At 52.8% G+C, this 16387-nt stretch overlaps 1 protein-coding gene across 2 annotated transcripts in view; it reads right to left on the bottom strand.

Annotated features, from left to right (window-relative positions):
* Positions 1-1750: 1750 nt before the first annotated feature.
* RAB3C (RAB3C, member RAS oncogene family) overlaps positions 1751-16387 on the bottom strand; it is a 51253-nt gene continuing 36616 nt past the window's right edge. For both annotated transcript variants that reach the window (XM_038765770.1, XM_038765769.1), the window contains exons 4-5: positions 11536-11660; positions 1751-3055 (exon numbers count right to left, since the gene is read on the bottom strand). In XM_038765770.1, the coding sequence (XP_038621698.1) occupies positions 2856-3055; positions 11536-11660 (325 nt within the window). In that variant the 3' untranslated portion in view covers positions 1751-2855. The remainder of the gene's footprint in view (positions 3056-11535; positions 11661-16387) is intronic.

Genomic DNA, 16387 nt, shown 5'->3' with positions numbered 1-16387 from the left:
GTGGGGAAAAGGGGTCACCCCACGGCTGCCCGATGCAGCAGCCTTCTGGGTCCTGGAGAGGGAATTGGGGCCAGGGCTGGATGCGTCCCCACGTGCCGGATGGTCAACTGCTGTTGCTGCTACTGCTGCTGCTTCAAAACTGGGCTGGGCTGGCTGTGGGGAGAGAGGCGTGTAGTGCATGCACCTTTCCAGCAGGCATGGAAGTTCCCAATCAGTTGTTCAGAAGCAGTTCTCCACACTCCAGGGTCCCGTTTATCTAGAGGTTCCTGGATTCAGGACCCCGTTTACCTAAAGTCCTCGATTTATGTAACTCTTCTACCTGCTCCAGCCACTGGTTGGGGTGCAAGAGGCCACTCGAGGGAGCAGAAGAGGGGAGAGAGGAGGAATTTGAGGGGAGGTGAGGGGGAGAGAGGAGAGGAAGAGAGGAGATGGAGAGAGAAGAGCCTTATCCCCGATGGCCGCTTCCCTCCTTGGGAGCACTGAAATTCCCAATTTACAAACTCCACAATGTCTCCAGCTGGCCCAGCTATTCATGCTGCTACCAAACCAGAGAAACTCTCCAAATGGCAGGGACTGTGAGCTTGGCCATCACTCAACTCTCCTAAGCACTCAGTACAGTGCTCGGCATATCGTAGGTGCTCAATCAGTGCTATCAATTTGAAGTGTGATTTTAAAACCAAAAGTTTCTGGATACGATAAGACCCAGAACCCTAGCCCTTTGTGTGGCAATCTTATCAAACCCAGTTTCTTGTGGTTTTTGGAGCAGGTGCGGATGTTTCCTGTTGCCCTTATGGGACTGGACTATACAGGCCTGGACTGGGTGGACCAGCCTGGACAAAAGTAGGCTGAGAGGGGATGGGGTCCGCCTGGCACAGCCGCTCCTCAGATCTCTTTTCTCTCTCGCTCTCGCTCTCTCCCTATCATCTCTCTCTCCCTCTCCCCTCCCGACCCACCAGCACAGAGTCCCAGCAGAAGCACTAGTAGGCAGGGGCCAAGGCCACTCAGAAATACCGCCAGAACAGAAAGGGGAACCCCTTGGAAGCCAAGCAGGACTTCTGCTTTCCTGCTTCACTGTCTCCTCTCCCACTTGCAAATGTAGAGTGAAGAAAGCAAGATCTGGACCCAGGACACTAAACAATCTCAGCTCCACACGTACGTGTGTGTGTGTGTGTGTGTGTGTGTGTGTGTGTGTGCGCGCGCGCGCACGTGTACATGTTTGTGCATATGGGTATGTTTGTGTGATTGTGGGTGTGTGTGCGCACACAAGCCAGCACTCCCTCCCCTTCACTCCATGCCTGAGTATGGGGGTCAGGTGGTGCCAGTCCTTGCTTTCTGCATAGAGTGTGACCTCACAGAAGGCAGGAGCCCATCTCCATCATTGCACCCCGCTCCCACCCAGGCCTATGCTGCCACGACCAGGCAAACGGACGGGGGTGGGCAGCGGGATGGGCCATCAGCCATCACTTCCTCTGCCCTTTGCCCCATCCTGTTTTCCGACACGCATCTGATCCTGGCTGCCCAGACGATGTCCTCGCAAGAGCGGCCTTCCCTCAGGGCTGGCCCAGAGGTCAAGTGCATTCCCTCAACTGATCATGGACAGCACAATTTCTCCCAGGGCCCCAGTGTGGGGATTCTCATTTGACCAATAAATGGCACTGAAGGTGACTGAGAGGCACACACAAAGTGAGACATGAATCTGGTCTAAAAACCAGTGACAGCCCTCCCTCCGGTGCTCCCCTCCCACCCCGGTGCCCCCCTCCCACCCAGAATGATTTGGGAATGAATTTCCATGACCGAGTCTCCGGCCCCATCAGTGGCTCAGTCCTATTTCCAAGAGACTCCTCTCCTCTGGACCACGGCCCGTGTTCCTTCCGGTCGGGGACAGGGAAGAGTCCAGCGTCTCCGGCGTGTGTGGCACGGAATGACTTGGTGAGCTCTTCCCAGAAACATCAACATACTCCTGGAGGGGGCGGGTGGGGTTGAGATGGCGAAAAACCCAAAGAGACCAGCTCCGGAGAACCCATCCCAGATGAACTTGCATCTGCTGGGGCGGACTGAGAGCTTGGCCATCCGTGGCCCGATCTGGTGGCTGGCACTTGCCAAGCGTTCCAACGTTCCCTCCACAGACCTTCCTCCACAGAACTTCTTCCCGGTGCCAGTGGGAGGCCAGGCCCGGTTTTCTTTTTCTGGCTGCCCGGTGTTGGTCCCTCAGGAAAGAATTCCCTTCATCCTGCTGCACCCTCTGATGATGTGTGAAACTGGGTTCCCAACACTGAGTCACATGCTGAGTGAGAAGTGACTTTGGCCTTTCCGACTGGTCAGCTCAAGTCCTGGAGGGGAAACAGGCTGGTCACCTGACCAGGTCAGAGCTCCCAGACACCGGGGCATCTGGGAACCAGCCTTCAGCCTCGAGGGAAGCAACTGGAGCATCTGGAAAACCTTATTGTTCCAGCATTCCTTGAGGTCTGGGAGGGGTCGGCCACGTGAGTGGGACCTGAGGATGTTGAAGCCGGAGAGTGCTAGGCTGGGCGTGCTCTGTGGAGGCTCTGGCACCCACCGGACCGGTGGCACACACAATAGGGCAGAAGAAGTGAAGCAACGGAAGAGAGACAGAGAGAGAGAGAACTGCTGACCTGCACTTGCCCGCTGCCGGGCAACCGGCTGGGCACTGGAAGAATCCAAGGTCACGAATCTATGTAACGCTGACAGAAGCATGGATGCAGCTCAGCCGTGGATGGATGCGCTGGCCAGAGGTGGATAAACAATAGGGTAGATCAACAAAACAGGCGGCTGGACCATTCACAGATGCTGTTTGGAGGGGGCAGGGGAGGGGGCGGAGGGAACAGCCAGGGCCATTAGCAGCCGCAGCTGGAAGGCTGCGGGGGAGGGACGTCCTTTAGTCTCGTGCTCTGCTTCCCAGCTCCGGCGGCAGCAGCGATGGCGGGATCGGCCTCCACGCTCTCGGACATCTTGTCACAGATGATGTCCACCAGGCGCTCGAAAGTCTGCTTGACATTGATGTTGTCCTTGGCGCTTGTTTCAAAAAACTCAAACCCTGAAGGGAAACAGATACACCTCAGTCACTCTTGGGCTCAGCAGTGGGGTGGACCAGAGGGGTCTGAAAGTCGGAGGGGTGGGGGATGGGCACTGGACCCTGAGCTTGGGCTTGGGCAGCTGGGTCCAGGAGGCCCCATTCCTCCATTCTCCCACAGGTGAAAATGGATCCCAGACTAGATTGGGGTGTCATCATCTTCACTACCAGCAGTCGCTCAGCCCAGCAGTCTGAACAAAGGCACTCTGGGGGCTTGCTGTGTGGACTGGCCTGTGTTAGACACCTGCTGTGTGGACTGGCCTGTGTTAGATGCCTGCTGAGGGCAGAGTGGTGTCCTGGATGTCTGTTGGATGGGATGCACCAGTGCTCTGCAGGTGGGCATTTCTGTTGTCTCCTTCCTGCCTTTTCTCCTCCCACCAAAGGACCTGCCCTTCTACCCCCAACCGCCAAGAGAAGCCTCCCCCCCAGCCCCACTCACAGATGAGAACAGATAGCACTGGCTGCTCTGCAAAGGAACTGTGTTCTCTGAAACTCAAAGCCCCAGCCCCCACTCCCCAGTCCAGTTCCTAGCCTTCTGTCCCTAGCCCTCCCGCCCCAACGCCTCAGACCAGATCTTATTATTATTATTATTAATAATAATAATAGTATTTGTTATGTGATTACTATGTGCCAAGCACTGTTCTAAGCACTGGGGTAGATACAAGGTAATCAGGTTGCCCCAGGTGGGGCTCACAATCCTGATCCCCATTTTACAGATGAGGGAACTGAGGCACAGAGAAGTAAAGTGACTTGCCCAAAGTCACACAGCAGACAAGTGGCAGAGCTGGAATTAGAACCCACGACCTCCGACTCCCCAGCCCGAGCTCTTGCTATTAAGCCACACTGCTTCTATAAAGATGGTATTTGTTAAGCACTTACTATGTGCAAAGCACTGTTCTAAGCGCTGGGGAGGTTACAAGGTCAGCAGGTTGTCCCACGGGGGGCTCACAGTTTTAATCCCCATTTTACAGATGAGGTAACTGAGGCACAGAGAAGTTAAGTGATTTGCCCAAAGTCACACAACTGACAGTTGGCGGAGCCGGGATTTGAACCCATGACCTCTAACTCCAAAGCCTGTGCTCTTTCCACTGAGCCACGCTGCTTCTCCAACTTAACTTCCAAGCCCTGCAGCTCCCTTGGCCCATTTTACCCAAACACTCCTTTGTGGGTTTAAAGAGATATATCTAGGAAAGAACAAGGAACACAGACAGGCACAAAACCCCAATTCCAACGACCCCACAGCCCCCAGGGTGACAGCAGGGAGGCAGTGGTCGAGCTGGGCAGAGATGGAAGAAACAGGAGAACTCATGACCCTGATCTGATCAAAGGCCCCCTAGGTCTGCCTAGGGCTCTAACTCCAAATGCGACACCAGGAAGCTTGGGGAACCATGTGCCGGTTGCCTTCATAGACATCCACAGGCGTGGTTAGGGATGGACCCTCCAAAACCCCTGACTCTCTCTTCTCCATCCCTGATTCTCCCCCAGTAACACAGCACAGACCATTCAACACCCCAGAATCTCCTCCCTCCATCCCTGACTCTCTCCCAGTGACCCAGGATGGACCATCCATCACCCCAACTCTCCCTTCTCCGTCTCCATTCATTCAATCGTATTTATTGAGCACTTACTGTGTGCAGAGCACTGTACTAAGTGCTTGGGAAGTACAAGTTGGCAACATATATATCTCCCCAAGTAACACCACAAAGACCAAACACCCCTGACTCTCCCATCTCCCTCTCTGACTCTATCCAGTGACCCAGCATGGACCATCCAACACCTCTGACTCTCCCCTTCTCCATCCCTGACTCCTTCCCAGTGACCTGGCACGGACCAACTGACACCCCTAACTTTCCTGTCTCCATCCCGGACTCTCCCCAATGAGTGACCCAGCATGGATGTTCCTTTGTAGATCTGTTCAAACCCCTCTAGAACCTGCCAGTGCTTCCAGCTGCACAGTTCCCTGTGGCAATAGATTCCTGAAAGGCTTATCCCCCAACTTGTCTTCTGCAGTTTGTGCTGATCCTGTGTTCTCCAGCCCCAGTGAGGGCTCCTCACGCTGGGATTCATTCATTCATTCATTCAATCAATCATATTTATTGAGCACTTACTGTGTGCAGAGCACTGTACTAAGCGCTTGGGAAGTACAAGTTGGCAACATATAGAGATGGTCCCTACCCAACAGTGGGCTCACAGTCTAAAAGGGGGAGAGAGAGAACAAAACCAAACATATTAACAAAATAAAATAAATAGAATAAATATGTACAAATAAAATAGAGTAATAAATATGTACAAACATATATACATATATACAGGTGCTGTGGGGAGGGGAAGGAGGTAAGGCGGGGGGGAGGGGGAGGGGGAGGAGGGGGAGAGGAAGGAGGGAGCTCAGTCTGGGAAGGCCTCCTGGAGGAGGTGAGCTCTCAGTAGGGCCTTGAAGGGAGGAAGAGAGCTAGCTTGGCAGATATGCGGAGGGAGGGCATTCCAGGCCAGGGGGATGACGTGGGCCGGGGGTCGACGGCAGGACAGGCGAAAACGAGGCACGGTGAGGAGATTAGCGGCAGAGGAGCAGAGGGTGCGGGCTGGGCTGTGGAAGGAGAGAAGGAAGGTGAGGTAGGAGGGGGCGAGGTGATAGAAAGCCTTGAAGCCGAAGGTGAGGAGTTTTGCCTGATGCCTAGGTTAATTGGTAGCCACTGGAGATTTTTGAGGAGGGGAGTAACACACCCAGAGCGTTTCTGGACAAAGACAATCTGGGCAGCAGTGTGAAGTATGGATTGAAGTGGGGATGATATTAGGGAAGAGAAGTGTGGATTCGCCCTAACCCATCCCTTTTCTAGCTCTGCAAATTCAAACTCTGCTCTAACTCAGCCTGCGTCTGCCCAACCTGGAGACTCCCAACACCTCCAGTCGGCCCTCAGGCAGAAGCTGCTCCCTGAGCATTTTTGCCAAAACCCTCAGCCCTGGTTTCCGGCATTACATTTAGAAAGAAAAGTCGTAAAAAATTCACGGACAAATGAATCCTGTAGCAATCATTAATAATAAGGGCAACACCAAATGAAATATCCAGGGACAATTCCAATTAAGTTGGTGCTCAGGCTCTCTAGGCCCCCCATTCTGGAACACCTAGGCTCTTTAGGCTTCCCCTTCTAAAACAACTGGGCTCTCTAGGCTTCCCCACTCCTGGAACGCTCAGGCTTTCTAGACTCCCCTTCTGGAAGAGTTGGGCCCTCTAGGCCCCCTTTCTGCAACATCCAAGTTTACTAAGCTCTCTTTTTGGAAAAGCTGGAAACAGGATTGCCCTAAATTTAGCAAATGAGGAAAATTTTCTTCCAAACATGACTAAAGATTCCCAAATGCTATTAATACAATCAAAACTTGCATCTGCTTTGACCTTGATGATACTCCTACTGCTTACCTTATTTTTCTATCATTGTGGGGGCCGGGGGGAAAAGCGCCTGAGTTTTCCAGAACAGGAGACCTAGTCCTCAGCACGCAGTAAGCATTCAATAAATAGCACTGACTGATTGCTTGATTTCACCATTTCATGATCTCATCTTCAGATTAGGAAGTCCTTAGCAGGTTCTGGGAGAATACTTCCCACCTGTTTGGGAGATGAGCTGGACACTTTACTTTCAATTTTGAATATTCTGGGCTGAGCCTGAAGCTCTCTGTGGGAAGAACTGTGCTCCTGCCAGTGTGGATCCAAGCCTGAGCCTCAGGGCCACGGGTCAGATGAGGGCCTGAGCTCTGCCCATACCCCAGAAAGACCACCTGTCTGTCTGCTGGTCCGCTAATCCACCAGCTCACCTGCTGGCCCCGAGCTCCACCTGTGCATGTTCTACTGCCTCCCGTGCCCCAAGGACCACAATCATCATCATCATCATCACCGCATTGTGCCAGGCACTGGTAGATACAAGGTCGTCAAATCAGACATAGTCCTTAGCCCACATGGGGCTTCCAGTCTAAGAGAGAGGGAGAATAGGTATTTTATCCTCATTTTGCAGATGAGGTAACTGAGGTTCGGAGGAATGAAGTGATTTGCCCAAGAACTCACAGCACAAAAGTGGCTGAGCTAGGATTAGAACCCAGGTCCTCTGACTCTCAGGCCTAGGCTCCTTCCACTAGGTTGTGCTGTTTCTACGACATCTGCTCTCAGAGACGGGTCCCGAGCAGTGGTGGGAAGCTTCTGTTGCAATCTGTGTCATAGACACCTTGGAGAGACTCCCTTCTACTTGCCCCCTCTTCATGGCTTCGGGAGAAGGTTGAGTGAGGGACCAGGGAAGGGCCAGATGAAGAGAATGGGGAGGAAGGAGCTCCCACCCACTGGTAGCCATGACAATGGCTGATGATCCTGGAGCCAAAGAAATGCTCAGAAAAACAAACCATCAACTCTGGATCCTGGGCCCCCAGCAGGCCAGGATGTCTCCTTCCCCTTACTGTAGGGGTTCCTCAAGGGTCAGTTCTTGGTCCCCTTCTGTTCTCCATCTATACTCATGCCCTTGGTGAACTCAACATGTCCAAGACTGAGCTCCATATCTTCCCTCCCAAACCCTGTCCTCTCCCTGGCTTTCCCATCACTGTGGATGGCACTACCATCCTTCCTGTCTCACAAGCCCGCAACCTTGGTGTCATCCTTGACCCCTCTCTCTCGTTCACCCCACACATCCAATCCATCACCAAAACCTGCCGGCCTCACCTCCACAACATCGCCAAGATCTGCCCTTTCCTCTCCATCCAAACTGCTATCTAGCTGGTTCAATTTCTCATCCTATCCCGACTGGATTACTGCATCAGCCCCCTTTCTTATCTCCCATCCTCCTGTCTCTCCCCACTTCAGTCTATACTTCACACTGCTTCCTGGATCATCTTTCTACAGAAATGTTCTGGACATGTCACTCCCCTCCTCAAAAATCTCCATTGGTTGCCTATCAACCTCCAAATGAAACAAAACCTCCTTACTCTCGGCTTTAAAGCTCTCCATCCCCTTGTCCCCTCCTACCTCACCTCCCTTCTCACCTTCTACAGCCCATTCATTCATTCATTCATTCATTCATTCAATCTATCGCATTTATTGAGCACTTACTGTGTACAGAGCACTGTACTAAGCTCTTGGGAAGTACAAATTGGCAACATATAGAGATGGTCCCTACCCAACAACGGGTTCACAGTCCAGAAGGGGGAAACAGACAACAAAACGAAACACGTAGACAGGTGTCAAAACCGTCAGAATAAATAGAATTACAGCTATATGCACATCATTAGACTGTGAGCCCACTGTTGGGTAGGGACTGTCTGTATATGTTGCCAATTTGTACTTCCCAAGCCCTTAGTACAGTGCTCTGCACACAGTAAGCACTCAATAAATACGATTGATGATGATGATGATGATCATTAACAAAATAGAATAGTAAATATGTACAAGTAAAATAGAGTAGTAAATCTGTACAAATTTATACAAGTGCTGTGGGGGTGGGAAGGGGGCAGGGCAGGGGGTGGGGGGATGGGGAGGAGGAGAGGAAAAAGGGGGCTCAGTCTGGGAAGGCCTCCTGGAGGAGGTGAGCTCTCAGTAGGGCTTTGAAGGGAGGAAGACAGCTAGTTCGGCAAATGCATGGAGGGAGGGCATTCCAGGCCAGGGGAAGGACGTGGGCCAGGGGTCAACAGTGGGACAGGCGAGAACGAGGCACACTGAGGAGGTTAGTGGCAGAGGAATGGAGGGTGTGGACTGGGCTGCAGAGGGATAGAATGGAGGTGAGGTAGGAGGGGGTGAGGTGACGGAGAGCCTTGAAGCTGAGAGTGAGGAGTTTTTGCACGATTTGTAGGTTGACAGGCACCCACTGGAGATTTTTGAGGAGGGGAGTGACGTGCCCAGAGCAGAGATCATCCAGGCAGCAGAGTGAAGTATAGACTGAAGCGGGGAGAGACAGGAGTAACGGAGATCAGAAAGGAGGCTGATGCAGTAATTCAGTCGGGAAAGGATGAGAGATTGAACCAGCAAGGTAGCGGTTTGGATGGAAAGGAAAGGGCAGATCTTGGCGATGTTGTGGAGGTGAGGCCGGCAGGTTTGGGTGACAGATTGGATGTGTGCGGTGAACGAGAAAGCGGAGTCAAGGATGACACCAAGGTCGTGGGCTTGTGAGACAGGAAGGATGGTAGTGCCGTCTACAGTGACGGGAAAGTCAGGGACAGGGCAGGATTTGGGAAGGAAGATAAGGAGTTCAGTCTTAGACATACTGAGTTTTAGAGGGCGGCAGACATCCAGATGGAGATGTCCTGAAGGCGGAAGGAGGTGCGAGCCTGGAGGGAGGGGGAGAGAGCAGGGGTAGGGATGTAGATTTGGGTGTTGTCAGCGCAGTGATGATAGTTGAAACCATGGGAGCGAATGAGTTCACCAAGGGAGTGAGTGTAGAGAACTGAAGGGGACCAAGAACTGACCCTTGAGGAACCACTACAGTAAGGGGATGGGAGGGGGAGGAGGAGCCCACAAAGGAGACTGAGAATGAACGGCTGGAGAGATAAGAGGAGAATCAGGAGAGGACGGAGTCTGTGAAGACAAGGCTGGATAGCGTGTTGAGGAGAAGGAAGTGGCCCACAGTGTCCAAGGCAGTAGAGAGGTCAAGGAGGATTAGGATAGAGTAGGAGCCATTGGATTTGGCAAGAAGGAGGTCATTGGTGACCTTTGAGAGGGCAGTTTCGGTGGAGTGTAGGGGATGGAAGCCAGACTGGAGGGGGTCTAGCAGAGAGTTGGCATTGAGGAATTTGAGGCAGTGAGTGTAGAAGACTTGTTCTAAGAGTTTGGAAAGGAAGGGTAGGAGGGAGATAGGGTGATAACTAGAAGGGGTAGTGGGGTCAAGAGAGGGTTTCTTTAGGATGGGGGAGACGTGAGCATGTTTGAAGGCAGAGGGGAAGGAACCAGTGGAGAGTGAGCGGTTGAAGATGGAAATAAAGGAGGGGAGGAGGGAAGGGGAGAGAGTTTTCATAAGATGAGAGGGAATGGGGTCTGAAGCACAGATGGATGAAGCAGCACTTGAGAGGTGGGAGGAGATCTCATCTGAAGATACTGCTGGGAAGGATGGGAGAGTAGCGGAGAGGGTTGAGAGTGCGGGGGATGGAGAAGGGGGAGGGGTGACTTTGGGGAACTCAGACCTGATGGAGTTAATTTTACTAATGAAGTAGGAGGCCAGATCGTTGGGGGTGAGGGATGGAGGAGGGGGAGGAACAGAGGGCCTGAGGAGGGAGTTAAATGTATGGAACAGCTGATGGGGATGATGGGCATGGGTGTCAATAAGGGAGGAAAAATAGTTTTGCCTGGCAGAGGAGAGGGCAGAGTTAAGGCAGGAAAGGATAAATTTAAAGTGAACTAGGTTGGCTTGGTGTTTAGACTTTCGCAAGCAGCGTTCAGCAGCTCGAGCATAAGAGCGAAGGAGGTGGACAGTGGCAGCCCAGCCTGCACACTCTGCTCCTCTGCCGCTAACCTCCTCACCGTGCCTCGCTCTCGCCTGTCCTGCCGTCGACCCCCGGCCCACTTCCTACCTCTGGCCTGGAATGCCCTCCCTCCACACATCCACCGAACTAGCTCTCTTCCTCCCTTCAAAGCCCTACTGAGAGCTCACCTCCTCCAGGAGGACTTCCCAGACTGAGTCCTCCCTTTTCCTCTCCTCCTCCTCCTCATTGCCCCCCCCCACCCTCTTCCCCTCCCCACAGCACTTGTGTATATTTGTACATATTTATTAATGATGTGTATATAACTATAATTCTACTTATTCTGATGGTATAGGCACCTGTCTACTTGTTTCGTTTTGTTGTCTGTCTCCCCCTTCTAGACTGTGAGTCTGTTGTTGGGTAGGGACTGTCTCTATATGTTGCCAATTTGTACTGCCCAAGTGCTTAGTACAGTGCTCTGCACACAGTACGTGCTCAATAAATACGACTGAATGAATGAATGAATGTCTGCTTCTGGCTCCCACCCACTGGCTGGAGACACATCCTCCTTCCCCCCAACAGGCAGAATCACCAACTGTATGGAAACTGTATGGGACACCCACATAAACGGCCCATCAGGCCTGAAGAAGATCTCAAGGCCCATAAAGCCTGGCCAACCACCACCCTGGGGTAGCACAGGGAGAAATCGTGCTTGCTCTGCACATGGCCCAACAGCTTCTCTGCAAGGATCCCAGCCCGCAGGGTAGTCGTGGCCGCCACCCTGGGATAGCACCAGGAGAAATCTTGTTTGCTCTGCACAGGACCCAGTGACTTCCCTGCAGGGAGCCTGGCACCTGGGGCTGCCGCGGCATCGGGGGACAACTAACAGATGACTCCATTTCCCAGAAGGTCAGGATCCAGGCCCTCAGCCCCTCGGCCTCATGGCCCAGGTGCCGCTCAAGAGCCGGGCCTCTGCTCTGCGTCCCAGGAGTAGCCCGAGGCCCCGCCACCACCGGGGAGCTTCTCACCCAGCTGCTCGCCCAGGCGCCGGCCACGGTCGGAAGAGACTACCCGCTCCTCTTCCATGTCGCACTTGTTGCCGGCCAGGATGACTTGAGCGTTGTCCCACGAGTATGTTTTGATCTGTGTTGACCTGGGGAGAGAAGGAAGAGGATGGTTAAGGCAGCGGGCCACACACCAGCCTAGAGACTCTGGAGCCCCAAGCAGAGGGGAAGTGCAGTTCAGGCCACAGCCCAGCTGTAGCCCCGGAAAGCAGCACTCGGACGGTAGAGTGGCATCGGCGGCACAGACACCAGAGGGAGCTGCTGGTTCCTCCACTCTGGGATCCTTAGATTGAGGGTTCCAGAAACTACTGCTTGATCAAGAGTTCCAGGACCCATCGTTTTGGTCAGGAGTACCACAGCCAATTGTTTTGGTCAGGAGAGCCCCAGCCCATTGCTTTGGTCAAGAGAGCCCCGGCCCATTGCTTTGGTCAAAAGAGCCACGGCCCACCTCTTTGGTCAGGAGAGCCACAGCCCATCTGTCCATCACTCGACCAGCTTGCTCTCCATCACCCACATGGCCTCACTGATCCACTAGTACAACCCAGCCTGCACCCTCCACTCCGTTAATGCCAACCTACTCACTGAACCTCAAGCCTGCCTGTCTCTCCTCCGACCCCATGCTCGTGTCTTCCCTCTGTCCTGGAACTTCCTCCCCACCTTCACATCCATCAGACCACTGCTTTCCCCACCTTCAAACCTTTCTAAAACCATATCTCCTCCAAGAGGCCTTCTCTGACAAAGACTTCATTTCCCCACCCTAATCACCTTCCCCTCTGCGTCGCCTGTGCTCTAGGGACTGTATCCCTCAAATACTTGGATTTTCTCCCCAAACCCAGCCCCACATCAACCTTATGCCCTTTAATACTCACCCCACCCAGCCCCACACCACTTCTGTACATACCCTTATATTCCGCCACTGCCCCTACCCCTACTTTATTTGAATACCCGACTTCCTCTCTAGACTGTAAGCTCCTTGAGAGGAGGGATCATATTGCGCTCTCCCAAGCACTTAGTACAGTGCTATGGATGTGGTAAGCATGCTATAAATACCACTGATTGGTCCTGGTACTCCTACCAGTCAATCGAGGAGCAATCAATCAATCATTCAGGAGCTCAGGGAATGATCATCCAACCAGGAGCTCCGGGAACAATCGCCCGACCAGGAGCACTGGGAGTGCTGCCATTTTCTCTGGACTTCAGCACTGGGAGCGAGCAGCTTAAATTCCCCAAACTCACAGCTGGATTTCCATTGTTGGAAACTATACAAAAACGAGGGAGCCCCCAAGGCCGGGGTCATCCCAGCAGCACAGGGTCTGGGGCTGGGACACCGACCCCATCCATCCCGCCCCTCTGCGGCTCAGAGTTGGGGCTTGACAAATGCCGCAGTGGTTTACAATCATTAAGAGCGAGCTGAACCGGAGGCTAGTTAGCTCCATGGACAAACTCATTGCCTCAGACTCAGCCTCGGGGGTGGGGTGAGGTTCTCAGGCAAGCTGCTCATTGAGTGGTTTCCCAGACAACAGTCTGCCCCCGCTCCCCATGGGAGCGGCAGAGCAGAGGGGGTGGGAGAGGCGGCACCTGAGCCACCTGTTGCCAAGGCCCAAGACCCATGACAGACAGGAGCCAGAGTGCTGCCCTTCTAGGGCTTCTCCCGCCACTGATTTCCCAGGGAATTCCCTTCACTCAAACTCTGATTTCTCCCATTTGTCTCCTGTGTCCCTGCTCCCCTGTGGGAAGACGGTCAGCGTCATGCAGGGCAGGTCCCCCATCTGTTCAACTTCTCCTGCATCTGCCCTAGCAGAGTCCAGCCCAGCCCAGCTGAGCCCAACTCAGAGTAAACACTCCATGAATCTCTCAACCGCACACATTTTTGACCCAGGGAGTCAATGGACATACAGTACAGGCACTATCCTGGAGAAGCAGCATACATATTGGACAGAGCACGGGCCTGGGAGTTAGAGGATCCTGGGTTCTAATCCCGGCTCCAACACTTGTCTGCTGTATGACTTTGGGTGAGTCACTTCACTTCTCTGTGCCTCAGTTACCTCATCTGTAAAACGATAATTGAGACTGAGCCCCGCATGGGACAGGGACTGTGTCCAACATAATTTGCTTGTATCCACCCTAGTGCTTAGTACAGTGCCTGGCACATAGTAAGTGTTTAACAAATACCATCATTATTACCCCTGGCCACTGCTTTGGGGACTTGGTCTGGGTGAAGGGGGATGGACTGGATGCTCTCTGGGCTGACCCATCCCTAGGGGATTCCCACTCTTGGCAGTGCTCTGTCCAGGCCCTTCCTCAGTCTCAGGTGCCCACAGTCTCCCCCAAATGCTGAGTCAGGGTTCATTCATTCAATTGTATTTATTGAGCGTTTACTGTGTGCAGAGCACATCTAGAGGCACCCCGTAAAAACCAGTCAGGGTTGGGGGCACTCTCATGACTCCACACACAAAGGCATCCCATAAAAACCAGTTAGGGTTAGGGATGAGGCACAGTTGAGGCTCCACACACAGAGGCACCTCAAAAATACCACTTATTGGTTGTTGGGCATGAGGGGAGGGTAACACAGTCCAAAACTCCACCATCTTCTCTGGGGCTACTAGAATCTTCACCCAAGGAGACTCCATGCATGCACATGCACACCACTTTACCCTAGCCACCAATCAATCAGTGGTACTTACTGAGCATTTACTACATGCAGAGCACTGTACTGAGCGCTTGGGAGAGTACAATATAACAGAGTTGGCAGACACCTTCCCTACCCACAAGGAGCTTCAGTTTACCTTACACCATTTACTCACACCCAATCATGCATGCACACACAACTCTACCATGAGTTGCCAACTACATACACACAAACACATACAGCTTTGCCCTGTTACTACCCACACACATGCACACAAATCTGTGGACACATACAAACATGAGCACACACAGACACACATGCACACACCCTGCAGATACAATACTTTTCTATCTCCCCTCCTCCTTTTGCTGGCTGCCCCTGGATTTGCACGCTTTATTTCCCCACCCTCAGCCCCACAGCATTTATGTGCTTATCTGGACTACTGCATCAGCCTTCTCTCTGATCTCCCATCCTCGTGTCTCTCCCCACTTCAATCCATACTTCATGCTGCTGCCCGGATTGTCTTTGTCCAGAAGCTCTCTGGGCACGTTACTCCCCTCCTCAAAAATCTCTAGTGGCTACCAATCAATCTGCGCGTCAGGCAGAAACTCCTCACCCTGGGCTTCAAGGCTGTCCATCACCTCGCCCCCTCCTACCTTACCTCGCTTCTCTCCTTCTACAGCCCAGCCCGCACCCTCCGCTCCTCTGCCGCTAACCTCCCCAGCATGCCTCGTTCTCGTCTGTCCCGCCATCAACCCCCCGGCCCACGTCATCCCCCGGGCCTGGAATGCCCTCCCTCTGCCCATCCGCCAAGCTATCTCTCTTCCTCCCTTCAAGGCCCTACTGAGAGTTCACCTCCTCCAGGAGGCCTTCCCAGACTGAGTCCCTTTCTTCCTCTCCCCCTTGTCCCCCTCTCCATCCCCCCATCTTACTTCCTTCCCTTCCCCACAGCACCTGTATATATGTATATATGTTTGTACATATTTATTACTCTATTTATTTATTTATTTATCTTACTTGTACATATCTATTCTATTTATTTTATTTTGTTAGTATGTTTGGTTTTGTTCTCTGTCTCCCCCTTCTAGACAGTGGGTAGGGACTGTCTCTATGTGTTGTCGACTTGTACTTCCCAAGTGCTTAGTAAAATGCTCTGCACACAGTAAGCGCTCAATAAATAGGATTGATTGATTGATTATCTGTAATTTATTTCTATTAATTTCTGTCTCCCATTCTAGCCTGAAAACTCTTTAATAATAAAAATAATAACTATGGCATTTATTAAGCGCTTACTATGTGCAAGGCATCGACTAAGCACTAGAACAGATACAAGCAAATAGGGTCGGACACAGTCCCTGTCCCCTTTGGGGCTCAAAGGCTCAAAACTCCTCGTGAGCAGGGAACCAACTCTGTTGTATTATACTCTCCCAAGTGCTTAGCAGGGTGCTCCGCACACAGAATGCACTCAGTAAATACAATGGATTGATCGACTGATTGCCACCTTCCCCTCCGACCCCTTGTGCAGCCTGGGTGGACGTCAGGGGGCCTGCAGGTCGGGCTGGAGGGGTCTGGAGTTAGCAAAACCATTCTGTTGTGTAGCCTGGGAGGGGTGTGACCACATCTCCCACACTGGAGAACGGCTGTTGTGGGGGTGATTCAGGGTGAATCACAATGACGTTAATGATGTCCACTGTCACCATGGCAACTCTGCTCCTATCCCGCTCAAGTCTGAATGCGCACAGCTTGGTGCAGGGCAGGGTGGGGTGGGGCATGGCGGGGCAGGGCAGGCAGTGACAGCAGCCTCCTGCTCAGGAGTAAAGGCTCCTTGAGACACAATGCACCCTGGAGGTGTTCAGAGGGGAGGAGGGCAGGCTCGCCCTGGGGGCTGGACCGATTACCAGAAAAAGGACGACACACTCCGGGTATGCAGAGCCCTTAGAGAAGACAGGAAAAAGGAATCAAAGGCGATGACTCATCCACTTCCTCCTCATTCTCTTCCTTGCAGTAGTACCACTGGGGTTTACTGGCCAGCCTTGATGGCAGAGCACTGTACTAGGCACTTGGCAGATACAACAAAAGCATAAGGCTTGGGCTCTGACCACAAACAGCTTCCATTTTTACATTCAAATCACGATCCTCATCCACCGTATCATCATCCTGTGAGCAGGGAGCAGCACCGGGCACCCG

Source organism: Tachyglossus aculeatus, chromosome 23 (assembly GCF_015852505.1).
Source record: "Tachyglossus aculeatus isolate mTacAcu1 chromosome 23, mTacAcu1.pri, whole genome shotgun sequence".
Classification (NCBI taxonomy): Eukaryota; Metazoa; Chordata; class Mammalia; order Monotremata; family Tachyglossidae; genus Tachyglossus; species Tachyglossus aculeatus.
The sequence above is the reverse complement of the archived record's forward strand: the minus strand, read 5'-3'. Positions and strand labels throughout refer to the sequence as shown.